General features: G+C 35.3%; 1 protein-coding gene across 1 annotated transcript; it reads left to right on the top strand.

The window, feature by feature from the left end:
- The first annotated feature begins 861 nt into the window (after positions 1–861).
- Positions 862–16,627, top strand: lum (lumican). The gene is made up of 3 exons (XM_028817418.2): positions 862–1,228; positions 13,591–14,480; positions 16,001–16,627. Exons 2-3 carry the CDS (start codon positions 13,604–13,606, stop codon positions 16,153–16,155), a joined length of 1,032 nt encoding a protein of 343 aa, XP_028673251.1. The 5' UTR covers positions 862–1,228; positions 13,591–13,603; the 3' UTR covers positions 16,156–16,627.
- Positions 16,628–17,384: the final 757 nt, after the last annotated feature.

Raw genomic sequence — 17,384 nt, 5'->3', positions numbered from 1 at the left:
CAAATGTGTGTTCAGATGATATAACCCATTTTTTTCTTTCTTTAAAGTTTGATTGGACTTTATGGTAGAAAATGATAAATACTGTTCAAACAGCATTACTTTAATAATGGAAACTTTCAAATAATCCATCTTCACACTTTTAAAGAAACATTATGTTCATTTCACTAAAAAAAACAACAGTGAAGTTTTCAGTAAATTGAAAATGATTTTAAACTCTCCTGTCTATCTTGAATTCTTAAGTGGCATCCATGATAAAAGAGAAAAAGTTCCTTTTCAAGTAATTCCAGACCCCTATGGAATTTATGGCGGGTTGGGGTGGGGGCTGGACAGAGGTGGGGATGGGACTGAAGAGGCATCATCACAAATTAAAAAGAAATCATCTTTTTCTGTATAGTTTATTTAAGTGAGCAAATAATAAAATAAAATTTAATATATATATATATATATACATACGCATCCAAGCCTTTTTTAGATGACTGGCTTTGAAAGCCATTTGCATAAGTGGAGGGAGATAGAGAATGGTAACTTTTGATCTAATCGAAGATTAAAAAGACTAGCAGTGCACTTACTTATGGTTTGGCACCAGTTAAAGCTTGGCTGAAAGATGTTATATTTTCAAGATGGGAAGGGAAAAGTAACGACAGGGAGAGGGATGTTAAATTAGTTTAATATGGTCAAAGTCTTCAACTTGCACAACACAATTTAATGGAAAATGTAACAGTACAATTTAACAGTATGCCAGTTTCCTTTTAAAAAGCAAATGTTTTTGCAATCAATATTTTAGATCTCTGCATCATCTCTATGTATTTTTGGTGTGTTTTCGGATTATTTTTTTTTTCCCCCCACATCACAGGAATATCATAGATGCAAACAGGTATAAGTAGTCCTCTGTGCAGGAAGGAGACATGGTGACTTCAGCCTGTCTACAGATGTCTGACCTTGGTGCACCTGCTTTTCGTTAGAAAGCCATATTTTTCTCATGGCACACCGTAAGCCTATAATGATGACACAGCAGCTTTATAGTGCAGCGTGACTACATTTGCTTGCTGGGTATTTTTTTTCTTGCTCTGGACCACAGAGGTCTGGCAAGGGCTGCTTGCTTTCTTCTGCACGCTTTCCTAAGATCAAGCACTACCTGATCTCTCTGCTTTAGACGCAGCTTCTGTGGCTGCTAAAGCTGCTCTGGGAATTGGTCCTTCCAAGAAAACGACTTCCAGGCATAATAAAGGTAAGTCCATTTACATTAAAGCCTTTAAGACGCCGTTACAGTCATGTGCAATTGCTTTTTTTTAAGGCTTTTAAAACTAAGCAGCTGCAGCGTTTCTGCAAAGTAATAAGCTGCCATTATTATCTCACTTTATTAACCGAAGCGATAACATCATACTTTTGTTTAAAGTACAGAATCTGTTGAAAAATGCTTGCACTGATAAATTTAAGCATATGTGCTGTAAAAGTTGTAAATGACTGGAGAAAATTAAATGCATGGCCAGTGACACGATGAGCTTTTTTGGATTTCAGTTGCTTGAGTGACATTGTAAGTCTTAAAGAAGTTTTTTTTTTTTATTATTATTTCTGAGTCTTTAGCGACCACATAGTCTGCTATTTACCAGTTGCATTTAAATCTAAAGATAATGTTATATACACAATTTTAAAAATTGTGAACTACTTTGGCTCAGAAGTTTATTTTTTGCAGTCAATGTTACTTTTCTTTTTAAGCAATCTTTTTAATTGTGGTATTATGAGAAACTATAAGTAACTATTTCAGTTATTAATCAACTGTTAATCATTGTAAACAGACAATAGCAAAGCTGCACAGATGAAAAATTTTAACAAACACTAGCATGACTAAGTTACTGATGCTTATAATAAGAACAATAACACTTGCATTATTTTGTTAAATAAACAAAGTGGAGTTAACTTACAAAGACTATTCTCCTAATACTAGTTTAATAGTATACTATACTATTAAAAATTTTTGCATAGTTATAATATGCATGCATATAGCATATGCAGACAAAAATCCATACAATGCAATCCGCACAATGCACCCCTGCATTTAATCCTTTGTGCAACCTCCCTTTGCCAATATAACAGCACGGAATCTTCTCTTGTAACCTTTTATAAGGTTGGAGAATACAGAGCATGGCATCTGAGACCATTCTTCTTTACATAATCTCTCCAGATCATCCAGGGTCCTAGGCCCTCTCCTGTGTACTCTCCTCTTTAGCTCACTCCACAGGTTTTCAGTAGGGTTCAGGTCAGGGGACTGAGATGGCCACGGCAGAACTTTGATTTTGTGGTCAGTTAACCACTGCAGGGTTGATTTGGACATGTGTTTTGCATCATTATCCTGCTGGAAGATCCAATGATGACCCAGTTTTAGATTCTTGGCAGAGGCAGCCAGGTTTTGATTTAAAATCTCCTGATATTTCATGGAATCCATGATGCCATGTACCATAACAAAGTTTCCAGGGCCTTTGGAGGAAAAACAGCCCCACAACACCACAGAACTTCCACCATATTGCACAGTTGGGACAAGGTCCTTTTCATTATAGCCATCCTTCTTTTTACACCAAACCCACTTTGTGTGTTTATTGCCAAAAAGTTCAATTTTTGTTTCATCAGACCATAGAACACGGTTCCAGTCAAAGTTGTAGTAACGTTTTACAAACTCCAGGCGTTTACGTTTGTGGACAACTGAGAGAAAAGGCTTCTTTCTGGCATACTTTCCAAATAATCTGTAGGCATGGAGATGCCGTCTGATGGTGGTTCTGGAGACTTGATAACCCCAGGATTTTACTTTTTCTTGCAATTCCTCAACTGTGATCCTTGGAGATATTACTGCCTCTTTTACCATCCTTCTCACTGTATGTGGGGTTAAAATAAACTTGGGTCCTCTTCCAGGCAAGGTTGTCACAATTCCAGTTGATGACCACTTTTTTATTATTGCCCTAACTGTAGAAATGGGCATTTTCAGGCGAGTAGCTATTTTTTTATAACCATTACCTGACTTATGAAGGGCAACACACTTCTCCCTCATTTGGATTGAGTGTTCTCTTTTCTTTTCCATGATGATGGGTGGCTAAGGAAATTTGATTCTGTGTCTCCTCGCATTTATATCCCAGTTAATCAGGAAGTAATTGATTTCAGCTGGAAAGTTCCTATATACTCCAATCAACTTAACAATGTCCAATTTAAATGGGAAACATGCTTCAGCTATATTGTTTCACATTAATTTGAAAGGGTGCCAACAATTGTGGCACATGTGTTTTTGTTAAAAATATTTATTTCTTTATTTGTGTTTCTTTGAATGAACTTGTTTCAGTTAAAAGTCAGATGTTTCTCGTTTTTTTCGGTACAACATGACGGTTCTTCAGCAAACAGTGATTTTTTCTAACCCTTACTAATTTTTATGAGGGGTGCCAATAATTGTGGAGGGCACTATATATGTAATATATTAGTGTCTGATCATTCTGTTCAGTCCTTACTACTTTATAATGGAAAATGAATAATTCATTATGACTTGATTAACATTATACTGTAAATACATATAAATTATAAAACTTTTTTAGCAAACAAACTATTAAATGATGATGCCAGTTATATGTACAAAATTAAAATTCAGATTTGAAGTTTGAATTCTTAATCTTGTTTTTACTGGTCTACTTACTCGGTTGCTACTTTCCCCCCTGCCTTTCAGATTTTTCTGCCTAGCACATGTTTAACATGTGTCCTCTTTGGAAAGATAATCAGGGTAAAGCTAAGCTGCAATTTGCTAAGATTTGATTATATTTCATATAATTCTCACTCATGTTAAATAGTTCATCCTAAACAATGCCTTTGCAACACTGTAACCAAAATGGCATGTTTCAGCAAACTGTAAACTAAGCCACATTTATATGGTAAGAAATTGTTCTTAAAAATCTTTCAGACCAGCTGGAAGTCTTTAGCAGTGATTTTTCCCTGCAAAAAAAGACTGTAGTTGCTTTTTTTGCTTAACTGTAAGTCAATCATAGGTATTAGATAGAGGCTGGTTGGAATTTGCAGTGGTTAGCTTTGCTGCATTTTACAGTGTAGCTCCTGAGTTCAAACGTTGCATTCTCTTTCTTTTTCTGCTTCTTTTTTCAATGGATTCTCTGTTTTTTTCTTCTGCATCACAAAGGCCTGCAAGCCAGTCCACATATGATTTAGTGTAACCTGCTATAACAGTTGCTCTCTGATACACATAAATTTTTTGCCATTACTGCTCTGCTGCTCCTTGTCTGCCATTTCAATTGGTGTTAATGTTGATTTCTGTAAAAAGCAAATATCAGACTTCAGCATGTATTAAAATCAGTATTTTGATAGTGGAATTAAACACATTGCTGTAGGATCTTAATTCATTTATCACAGCTTACTGACAGCAAGTGATTCACATGTTGCACTGAAGTTTCCTGTTGCTGTATTGTTATAGTTGAAAGTGTACAGCCACCCTAACCCCAACACAGACAGGTAGGACCCAGGTTTTAGTCCACATAGCACACGGTTTATTCACAAGTGCACTTTACAGCACTAATGTAAAACAATAATACAGTCCCTTTGCCTTAAGTCCTCCACAACAGGCTTTGTTCCTTTCCTCCTGACTCTGGCAGTTAGATCCTGGTGACTGGCCCCTTTTAATAGAGCACCTGGAAAGACTCCAGGTCCCCAACAAGATTCTTCCAGCAGGTGTGGTGGAAGTGCTGCCAAATAGGGCTCCAGAAATGCCCAAGCGCCCCCTGGTGGTGTCCACAGGCCCCAACAGGGTTGAGCTTCTATGCCCTCTGCCAGTCCAGGGGAGAAACTGTCCTGAAAGTACTCTTTTCTCCTGGTCTTTCCATAATCAGGGTGTCCAGGTATGGGCCCCAACTGTCCACCACAATGTTAATGTCAACCAAGTTTTTCCACTGTGGAAAGGTGGACCCTGTTCTGCATTATGGTGGAAGGTCATTCAAGGAATTAGCAAGAAGTCCAGGAAAAGAGGGAGCTCAGGGTGTAGGGCTACTTGGTGCTGTGATGATAATGCCTAAAGAAGTGGACTTTAAACTCAAGATTTTCAGTTTGATTCTTATCTCAGACTCACTCTGTGACTGCAAGCAAATTACTCAGTCCTTACTATGGATTATTTGCTTTTTATCATGCATTGCATTTTGGTGGCATTTATGTACATGTTGGGTATTGGGAATGGCACTGCCTGAGGGTTATTTGTTATACTATATGTTATTTAACTTTCCTTCTTTCAATTCATATTTACAGATCAAAGTTTTTAGTACTTAAAACGTGTATGGCATGGTCTGTACTATGTGAAGTCAGTGTTGGTCAACTATTCTTTTTATTATTATTTTGTTTATATATATTGTCGTATCATTCAGGGATCAATACCAACTTACCTCCTATACCCAGTCTCAAACCTCGGTATCTCCGGTTGCTCCACCTCCATGACATTTGAACTTTGGTTTCAACTCACCTTTCAACTAAAGGCTGATTAGACCACTGGCAGGGAGTAACCTTTAAACCCCGGCCAAACTTTATTTCAGTGGCAATCTCTAAAGCACTTGGGCTTAACGTCCTCACAGCATTTATTTTCTGTAGCAGCTTCTCACATTATAAAACCACAAGTACAAAGATATAACAGAATATCTTAATTGCATTTTTACTTTTGCCACAAAAGTGGACTGAGTTTACTCTTCAAATATCCATCCCCATATCTGAGTATAAGAGAAAGTCCACTCCTGATTTTTATATCTCTGAATTCTGTGCCCCTTTTTGTTTAGGGTTAGGGTGGCAGACAGAATAGCTTCCAATTACATATATACATACTGTACATATATTCATCTATTAATGAAACTGCTCAGTCTATTTTTGGATCACATGGACTGCTTCAGGACACACACACACACACACACACACACATACAGACACATGGATACACATAACCAATACTCAGTGTTCCAATTTTAAGGTAAAATTTAACAGAGCATATGCATTTTAGAGATGTGGTAGGAATACTGGGATCCCCAAATATGCCTGTGAAAGGATTTGAACTCAGAGACAGTTTGTATGTCAATGAAGATCATTATGAATCTCTGTTCAGAACAGTTATGTTTTATAATTTATAATAATGAGACTAATTGAGAAATCAATGGTACATTTGTGAATTCTGAAATGGTAGGGCAAATAGTGAGGAGGTATAAAAACAATTTACAAAATTTTGAAATGGGGAATAGATGTAAACTGCATTTTAATGTAGACCAATATACTACAAACAGGAAAATGGAACAATAATTGTAAAAACAATATAAGTGATGCTGTCCTACTTGAAAAAAACACTGAAAAGGAATTAAGGATTTACATTGACCCAACAGTACCATGGAAGGGAAATTAAAGAGACTATTAAAATGTAAGGGTATATTATTAGATATAAATGAGGGGGCACTGGGTGACAAGAACAGGTCTTGGAATGGGCTGGTGTCCTTTCCATGGCTGTTTCCTGCCTCGTGCTCAGTGATGCTGGGATAGCCAAACAGTGCCTGGATAAGGCAGAATGAGTTGAGATGAGATTAAAGCTCAGACTCTACAAAATATTTTATTAAGCCCACTTCTGGAATATTTTGTGCAGTTCTTCTCACAGTGCTACAAAAATGTATATAGTGTATGCACAATTTTTTGCATGTATTTATTTTTGGTTTGCAAGCCAAGAAAAACAATTTTTCAGAGAATCAGTGTCTTAGATGGAGAAATAAAAAGAACCAAACATTACATTACATAGCAAAAGGAGTACTGAGAAAATCCTATTTCAGAACTGACATGTTCTTCATGAGTAGGCTCACGATTAGTCAACCTACCCTATTTATAACTGCAGTGCATCTTATTTAAGGTAAGGTGTACACAATTATATAGTAATTTATCAAAAAGTCCACTCACAGCCTAGTTAATCCAATTCGGGGTCATAGAATCCATATTCTATCAAAACTGGGTCAAATTCTGGATGCCAGTCCAACTCAAGACACTCTCACACACATCCACATTCATGACTACATACAGATCCAGTTTAGGGTAGGTAATGCATGTCTTTGTGATGTCAGAGGAACACCAGATTACATTTTATTGAAAGTCAACATTTATTTCAGTTATAGAACTTTCAATAACGAATATTTTAATAGATAAAAATAAAACTGATGCCACAGTGGTTAGTACTGCTAATTCACAGCTTGAGAATCCTGGATTCACATCCTAGTTTAAATGATTCTAAATTGGTACTGAAAGAACAAGCGTGGATTGTATACCTTGTGATGGACTGGCAAGCCATCCAAACTTTTTTTCTGCTTTGAACTCAGTACTGTATGGGAACTGGTTCACTGTGATATTGAACTGGACAAAAGCGTTTGGAAATGGAAAATGATAATATTAGCCTAAGTGAAAATAAGCCTATAGAAAGAAATTGCAAGCACACTTATAGAACTAAAAGGTTTATCTGCTTGCTATCTTTATACAAAATAGTTTTTAAAAATTATTCCTAATATCTGATAGATGTGTAAAGATCTAACTGATCTGATCAAATCTGATAGATATGATCTGATATCTAAGATATCTATAAGAATTCTGATATTTTAGTATGTCTTAAAAGTGTGGTGTTGTACACCCAAAGATGAAATTACTGTCTGAAAAAGTGATAAACAGATACATACCTATATAAAATTCAAAATCTACACAAAATAATTATCATCCAGTTTCTGATACAAAGCAGCAAATGCCACAGTGTAAGCCATAAAGTACATAATGGCACATTACCAGAAAAAGTTAATGTAAAAATGACATAGTCTCCAAATTCTAACTAATTTTGTATTTTTCTTAAAATATTGTGAATTGAGGGAAAATATTATTTAATAAGAAAAACTAATTTCTCTGTTTATGAAAATTTTATAGTTCAGGGAAACTTCAAATAATATACCCATCCCCGTGGAGTTGAATGTATCACAATTTCTTGGTGATTGTATACCAGCATTCCAGGAGTGGACAAATCGATTATGATAATTTTCAATTCCTGATAATTTTTATGAAGAACTCACCTTTATTATGTTACTTTATTAGGAACATTTTGGCTAATATGGTATTGCTGAACACCTACACACAATTGTCAGCTTTTACAGGTATTATAGTAGTATAAACACATGTTTCTTCTAAACAAAATAAACTGTTGATAATTGGTTTTCCTGCTATTTCCAGTGCTATTCATAATCATTTGAATTCCAGTTATGGTGTTTCCTATATGAGTAAATAACTGTTTTACTATAGAATTAACTTTAATTATTAGAACTTCATACTATTCAATAGGTGTGGATTATCATAATTTGCCTTAGCAGGAACTTTTATGTATTCATTCAAAGATCCATTGATATAAATCCATCCACCAGTTTTGTAACCAGCTCATAGATGGACTCCTATGCAGAAGATATAATAGGAGGAATGAACACAAGTAAAGAGAGAACTGCACAAAAAAAAACTGCTGTCCCTCTAGGCCCAATTGCACACAACTAAGTCTATCCATCTTCATTCCAGGTTTCTGTTTCTCCTAGTAGATGATTGTTTCACCCTGTCCATTCTCAATTACATTGCTCCTGAATTGAATCAACTTTGGAGCTCTCTCTTCTATATCTCACAATTGCTTGCAGTTTCTCTGTGTCTGTCCCTATCTTTGCAGCAAGGATACCAACCTATGTCTCCTTCCAGCAGCTCCTGGTGCCTTTTACTGGCTTTAGATGGTGGCAAATCCAAAACAGCTAATATAGCTCTTCCCCACTGGCTAGGAGTTTTTGCCATCTCTTTAGTTCCATTCTTGGTATGTCTTTCTCTGTCTTCTTCTCTTAGTCCACAGGTAAACCTGGCAACTGCTGGGTCACCTGTACTATTATGCTGCAAAAGCATGACATGTTTCCATTTTGGTTGTAGTTCTTCTCTCTCCTTTTACAGGCTTGTTCCAATGCCTGTTGCCCTTCTGAAATATCAACCCCTGATTGTGTCATGGCAACTTATTTTGCCTTTGCTAGTGTCTATTTCCCTAGTCCCTATTCTCCACCTACCCCTTTCTTGCTTGCAATCCCCATCAGATTCTCTGGTACAAATATTTAGCTTCTTGAGAGAAAATCCTACTTGGCTGTAAGAGGATGCTGAAAAAGTAATCACATCCACAGTACCTAAAAAGCTCATAATAAATGCAGTAGGCAGAAGAAGGGGCTTCTCAAAAATAGTGATACGTGCACCCCGCTGTATTCACTTTGGCAAGTTTGAAAACTTCGCCAAACTTAGCAAAATGCATGAAAGTCATTAGGGAAGGAGAAACCAAGCTAGTTTTGAGTGGACTATAATAGTGCAATGGTCCCTGACAGCTAGGGAAACATCTGCCAAGTATGCTGAACTGATAATTGTGGCCAAAAATGTGACTAATGCTGTGCTAACCACTGCTGTCTCGGGAGTCAAATTGATGCTTTGCAAGGAAGACAAATTATTGTCTCCCTGAGACAAAATTAATAGAATGAAATATTTTAATAGTATAATGTCTTGCAGACAGTGAATTTCCCCCACAGATTCTATAGCAGGTACTCACCTCTCTTGCATCAAAAAAAGTACATGGGGTTTTTTTCCCCTGATACTTTGGCTTGTTTACTGCCCCTGCTTGTGCATTTTGTGTTTAAATATGTTCGCAATTTTTCTGCAAATTTTTAGCCCACTACTAGGATCGGTATTATTTTCTCAGGGGGCTGTTCCATCCAACATTGGCTGCTACAGCTCTGTAACATTACGTTGGCCTCCCAAAGTATCTTTGGATACTGGAAAAAAGTTTTTCAAAGCCAATCGTACAGCTAATTCCCAGGAAAACATCAGCAAACAAGGTCACCAATTAACATAAATTATTTACTGCGAAAAATGCTTTTCCAAATTTTGCTGATTAACACTACTCAATAAACTGCTATAGATTTAGAAAGGGATGACAACATGATAGCGTCCTAGATATTTGTTTTATTTCTAATCCTGAGAAAAAACTTCTTTGAGTAAGACATGACTACTTTTTCTGGTTGTTCAGTATACTTTCTGCCATTTAATTTGGTTTCTAAACCAAAGGCAAGCTTGCCTGGTTAATGTAATGGAATAAACACAAGAGCTGATTCATTCACTGTTTATCCAAGTCAGCAAGAGTGAATGTGTGCTCTGATGAGAATATTTCCCATTTAAGCATTAAATAACAGCCAAATTAAACAAAAATACATGGAAGGCTTTATACATAATAGGAAGTCTACCTTAAGCTTTAATATAAGTAAATACACAACAGTGGAAAATAGGCTTGTCTATTAAAAAGAAGTACAGTCAGACTAGAACACAAAATAAGAACTGTAAAATGACGCTGTAACAGTTCTCTTTTGTAACATAACTGTTATGCCATTCTATTTGTAGTTACATAAATGTACCTGTAATCTAAACTTTATCTATCTATCTATCTATCTATCTATCTATCTATCTATCTATCTATCTATCTATCTATCTATCTATCTATCTATCTATCTATCTATCTATCTATCTATCTATCTATCTATCGGTCAACGTGCTTGATCAACCTTCTCCATATACCTAGGTCTTGCACCTCCTCCCTAGTTAATTTTCCTTCAAATCTTCTTTTACTTTACCTATTCATGTCTTTTTTAGTCTCCCTCTCTTTCTCTTCCCCTGTACTTCCATTAGACTATATTATACATAAAATTATACATTACACTAGAAGCAATTGTCTGTAGAGCAGTGTGTTAGAAACTAAATATTCTTAATACTATGTGCTATCCCGTAATGGGCAGCATTTTAATAGCACTGTAGACTCACACCTCCAGGTTTAGTGTTTGTGAAGACTGTGTTCACATTTTCCCTCTGTCCATATGGGTTTTCTCAGGCTACTCTAACTTCTTCCTACATTTAAAAAATATGCACAGTATTTAAGATTAATTGCAAGGTCAAAAATTGGCCAATTTGATTGCATGTGAGTAATTGTACTGTTTTCCTGTCCAAGGTGCCAGATGTTGCTTGGATAGACTCATACTTATTCTGGCTCTGAAGAGGATTATGACTATTCTGAAAGTGAACAAATACATTTATAATACAACATTCAAGATTATGACTCTTTCTATTCAATACCCTTCTATGTATAGAACAAATTAAGGTTTAATATTCATTCTTGTTTATTTATGAAGAGTAATATGCAGAATAAAAAGTGAATAACTCAAAATTTATTTGGTGGATTTTTTTTTGTTATTAGTAATAATAATCCTCAATTAGAAAGTCAAATACTATACCAATCAGCTTAGGGAATTTATTCTGGCAAGGTGCAACAGTATTATTGCCACTTCCCTATTTTTACAATTTTGTTTGAAGGAATTATTTTCTTTCAGTGAATTACTTTTCTTCTCCTAGGAAAAAAGAAGTTTGCTTCAAAGATTTTGAACTCTTTAGGATGGCATTAAGTTGGATATCTTTATATATAATACCCTACCGTGGCTCTCCGTTTGTCTGTCCAGGATTTTAAATCACCTGTAGCTCGCAAACCATTTGACCTATTAACCTGAAATTTGGTACACATATACTACGTAACCTCTACTGTCCACTTTCAGGATCGTGATTTTTATTACTCTTTTTATTTTTATTTTATTTTATTGTAGAATCAACTCTCAGCAGTGAGCAGCAGTCTCATCCGTTCTCATTCCTACCACCTTCACCATCACTTCCTCTACCTCTTCATATCTTAAATTATTCTTGAGGCAGTTTGAACACTTAAGTGAAAAATTAAGAAAAACGTTCTAAGTAATTGCAACACAAAAACTGACTTAATCAGTTTTAACACAAAAAGATGCCAATGAACGAAGAGAAGAAGCAGGCAGCTAGAGTGGAGAAAACAAGCTGCTTACGAAGCAACAAGCACATCAACCTCTGAGCAAGTGAATGCTGAACATAGAGAGAAAGAGTATGAAAACTATAAGTTGTGCATTCACTGCACGTTATCTTAATGAATATATAGGATGAAAATCCTAAATAAAGACTTCCCACATAAGAAACAATTTGAAGTCAGATATTATTTAATCATTATATTTGACAAATAACCAGATATTCTTATGTAAAAAAGTAAAAGAATCCTTTTGAGTCAATAACTTGTGTCCCCTTCTTTAGCACCAACTTCATACAGTCATCATAACCTATTATACTGTAAGCCTCTGAGACCTTGCAGGAGAGAATTTTCCAATTCTTCTTTATAAAACTCAACTAACTTTTTAAGGTTTTAAAGATATTTTGCATGAACAAACGACCCTGTTCATGTCCAACCATAACATTTCAATAGAATTTAGGTCTAATCTGCTTACTAAACAATTCTTTAATGAGCCAGCTTGAATGTGTTGTATTGTTGTCTTATTGAAACAGCCACTTTCACAAGAGATGATGGCCTGACATACTTTTCAAGAATTTCTTGATATTTCTGAGAATTCTTGATCAACTCAGTGATGTCAGGGCTGCCCTCCCATACAAGGACTTCAAAATCAGGCTTGACAGCAGGGATAAGGTGTTGTTGGTGGTAGGCTGTGCTGACTATTTTCAAAACATGACTTCACTAGTTGATCCCAATCAGTTCAATATTGGATTTATCTATACAGTATATAACTATATTCATCTCTTCGGACTTGTCCAGATTTCAGACATTAAGTTTGGCTGTTTCTGGACAGAAGAATCTTTTTCTTGTCTAGCCTTCCATAGATAGTATTTTTATTCAGGGGTTCTTATAGTTAATCTTTGCACCACTACTGTAGAGACAACACAGGAGGCTTGTAAATCCTTAAATGTTTTTTAAGATTACCTTTTACCTGTTTTATTTTTCTCTGTGTGTTATGGGGTGTAATTTTATGAATGGCACCCATTTCTTGGCCGTTTTAAGTGCTTTCTACCTGTACTTTTATGATATGTGCCTAACAGTGAATTTGTGGAGTTCAAGTTTTCTCTAATGGGTTTATAAACTTGTCCAGATTGATGAGAATCCACTATTTTTTCCATATTTCTGTAGATGTTTTCTTAGTTCAAAGAATGATGCTAGACTTGTAGGAAGAGTACCAGCTCTGCTTTGTTGCTAGTCATAGAACTAAAAATCACTTATTTTACATGTGCACAGTTACTGTATGTTGTGTGTATTATTTTGCTGCATAGATATTTTCTTAAAAGTCACTTAAATGGGTGAATAATTATTATCTATTATATGTTACTAATTATCATTACTAAATATCCACTTTGTGCTTATCAAAACAGCAAAATCTCAAATTACACAATAGATTTCCAAACTTTCAAGCTTGCCTGTATCTACTAAGGACTATGGTTCTATCATAACTTGTATACCTGACTGAAAGAAACAGGACAAATTTAGGATGGACACAGAATATCTATGACTGTAAGACATCATATGATATAAAGTGTATTAATAATTACATATATTTGTAATATAATATGACTATTTATATAATAAATCTCTTTGCTTACATTCACTTTTTCTTTCAACAGAATTCTTTACAAGATGAGTCTGATCCGCTTCCCATTTTTGGCTGCTTTTCTTAGTGGCATTTTATGCCAGTACTATGATTATGAGTCCTACTATGAACCTGCCTCTGTGATGGGCCCATCTGGACCAAACTGTCCCCAAGAATGCGATTGTCCAGTAAATTTTCCATCTGCAATGTACTGTGACAATCGGAAACTCAAGTACATCCCAATAGTGCCCAGTGGAATAAAGTACCTGTACCTTCAGGGAAACCAGATTGATTCAATCAAGAGTGGTGTCTTTGACAATGCCACCGATCTTGCTTGGCTAGTTCTGGACAATAACTTCATTGTCAATGGCAATATAGGAAAAGACACATTTACTAAGCTGAAATCTTTGCAGAGACTCTACTTCAATCACAACAACTTGACGGAACCCGTGGGTCCTCTTCCAAAGACCATAGAAGAGGTTAAATTTGCAGGCAACAAAATTAAAAAACTTGGTTCCGGCTTCTTCAGTGGACTTGAAAACCTCACCATTATTCACCTTCAAGACAATCAGTTACAGGATGATGCTCTTGCAGGAGTGTTTAAGGGACTCAAAAAACTCAATTACCTTGACCTCAGCAATAACAAACTCAAAAGATTGCCTCAGGACCTCCCTAGCTCCCTGGAAATGCTCTACATTGACTTCAACAACATTAACAATATTCCTGATGAATTTTTTAAGAAATTTGGCGGTCTGCAGTATCTGCGACTTTCAAACAACCAGTTAGCCGATTCAGGTATACCTGGCAATGTCTTCAATATCAGCAGTCTTCTTGAGTTGGATTTGTCATTCAACAAATTGAAATCTATTCCAACTGTAAATGAAAATTTGGAGAATCTGTACTTGCAAGTTAACCAGATCAACAGTAAGTTTATTTTTCTGGAAATTTTAAAAATCAGTTCTCAATTTTAAAATGATGGCACACTGTATCAACTGTCTTCCTCATCTGTTCAAATAGAATAAAAGGTCTGAGTTAGGCTGAGTGTGGGTGAGTGTATACGTATCTCGAAATATGACCTTGAATTGTGTGTAAGAATGTCTGAGAATGACGTGTTGTGTTAGAATATATGATATAGTTGTTCTTAATTTAATTGCAAACACCATTCATGAGACATTTTCTAAAGAAGTATAACACTGGGAAAGTGACAGCTAAGAGCTTCACAGTACGCTGACATGGCATATCATCTAGCTTAAGTCTTCTGAATAGTTCTGAAATCCTCTAGGGTCTTCTTTAGGTGATATAGTGTGGTGTATAAGGTTTTGTGTTTCAAATCCTGAGGTTGTGTGTTCAAAACCCACTACTGACACCTGCCTCTACTCCAAATGAAAATTAAAAAAAAGAAATATAACCATTTGTACCTTGCATAAAGGTATCAGCTAAATAAGCTTAATAATAATAAAAAAAGAAACTAATTTACCGGTAAAAGTGAAATATGTCACCAGGTACTTACTAACTTAATAATAGCGATTAGTGTTAGAGGTCTCGCCTCAAAGTTCAATTGAACTCAGTCTTATTATCTTCTCTACAAGATATGCATGCTTGGGAATTCTTCAAAAAATTTTTTGTTCCATATCCCCAAGACTTGTACTATATATATTCATTTTCAACTCTAAATTATCTCTGTTTCAGTAATTTTGGCTATAAGCATGCATTACAATGCAATTGTGGCCTGTTCTTGTCTTAAACCTGATGTTACTGGGATAGGTTTAAGGAGTCTTGAAGTAGATACAGTGTATGTGATAAGAGATTCATGAATAAAATGTTACTGAAATATCTCCAAAAAATTATTTTCTTTAGTTTAGGAGAAGCAAATGAAAATCGTAGTTGTCATCTAAAAAGAGCAACACTATTTGTGGGTTCATAATGTTAGATAATTTTGTTAATTGCATTATAGTGAACCTGTTTTAGCTGCAGTGAATGAATTCAGATATTGAAATAACTGCTTTTCTATCCATAGACCTTATTCCTACATTTAATTTAACTGCTAAATCCAACCATTCGTTCATTTTTTAATCTAATTATTCAGTTTAACATCATGAGGTGATAAAGCCTGATAGCTTTAGGTGCAATGACATAACAAATGTTGATCATGGAAACCAGTCTCTTGCCAGGCCATATACATGCTCCTTATGTAGAGTTCCCAGTCCACCATATATGCATGCCTTTGGAAATGTGGGAAGAAAATCTTCACAGACACTGAAAGGAATTGCAAGCAGGATTCCATGTCAAGCCATGAGGCAGCAGAGTTAACAAATGCATTATAGACTGCTAAAAACTCTTACTAATATTTGCACACTAAAACTTTCTTGATATTTTATAAATGAAATAAATATGTTACAATAATGGCAAAATAAGTAACTAAATCTTTTTTTTCCCCCTTTTAGAGTTTGATCTGAACAGCTTCTGCAAGATAACAGGACCTCTGAACTACTCCCGAATAAGGCACCTGAGACTGGATGGCAACAACATCACTCGCAATGAATTGCCTGTTGACATGGCCAATTGCCTTCGGCAGGCTTCTGAAGTCACTTTTGACTAATGAGCTGCATTAGTTTTGGGCAGCTGGTCTGTTTGACATGCTTTACAGTAGTTATTATTTCCAGAGGTTCTTTCATTATTTTCTTTATTTTTGTTTCAGCAAGGAGGCATCCCCATTAGCTTTATGAAATATATTGCTATTTGAAATTGGATTCTCATACCCTAATAGAATATAAATCCGTTCATATTTCGATAACAGTTTTTATAACAATCTTTAAATGGGGACCTAAGCAAGAAAGAATAAATGCTGCACATGAAATAATGTAGCTGTCTCATTTAAATAAGAATTCATTGCCCAAATAATATATTTTGTTTAAAATACATTTAAGACATCAGCTTTTAAAACATATACTGGATACAGTCGTCAGCTTTTCGTGTATCTTGTAAGTATATGCAAAAATTCTCACTTATTTGCATGTGTGTTATAAAGTTAATGTTAACTTTGTTAAAAAAATAAAATGTAGCAATTCAAATGTCTTGTGGTCATGTTTACTTTTTTATAATAATATTTTTTTGAAATTGCAATATTAAGTTATAGGTCTCGAAGAGTCTCAGCATGCCGTGCTATGCAATAATGTAATGCAAGGCAGTCTATTATAGAACAATAAACTGATAAAAATAAACAAACAAACAAAGGTTTAAATAAATACAGTAGGTCTCAAATCTATCCGTACCTATTCCTTTTTCACTTTCCAAAATGATTGTCATATTTCTACTGTTGCTCCCTCTGTTGTATTTACACAGGCACTTTTTCCTCATCAGGCTGGTTCAGGGCTTTGGGTAAGAATAGAACCTCTGGTATTGGGCATCAAGCATGAATGGCTAGACACTTAGTACAATTTTAGTCACCCAATCAAAATTTGTCAAGCACCTTTTATATTTTGCATGGAGCCTTGATTGACCTGGAAAGTTGACTACCAGCAATTGTTGGCTGCTTTTCTATGACACAACTGTTTATATGGTGACCAATCAATCAATATATTTTTGTTTTATTTTGCACCATATAAGGCAGATTATTAAACAAAACAAGAACAGAATATAAATTACTTTACAATACAAATGTAGATATTTCAATTCCAATTTTAGATTTATTTAACTGAATGTGACAAGTACAAGGAATGCTTCATTACATATTTTCTCGAAGTAAAAAGGAAAAGCAGGATTTAAACAGAATAAGTATAGCAACATCAAAAATGCAGAGCAGAAACATGAAATAAACCAAGCACGTAA

The sequence above is a fragment of the Erpetoichthys calabaricus genome, chromosome 1 (genome assembly GCF_900747795.2).
Source record: "Erpetoichthys calabaricus chromosome 1, fErpCal1.3, whole genome shotgun sequence".
Classification (NCBI taxonomy): Eukaryota; Metazoa; Chordata; class Cladistia; order Polypteriformes; family Polypteridae; genus Erpetoichthys; species Erpetoichthys calabaricus.
This window is presented reverse-complemented; position numbering and strand designations above follow the sequence as displayed.

What these genes read in the sequence shown, in the direction of transcription:
- lum (XM_028817418.2), top strand. Translation starts at nt 13,604, where the DNA reads ATGAGTCTGATCCGCTTCCCATTTTTGGCTGCTTTTCTTAGTGGCATT. An exon ending in GCAAGTTAACCAGATCAACA is followed by an intron (nt 14,481 to 16,000) that starts GTAAGTTTATTT and finishes TCCCCCTTTTAG; the next exon opens with AGTTTGATCTGAACAGCTTC.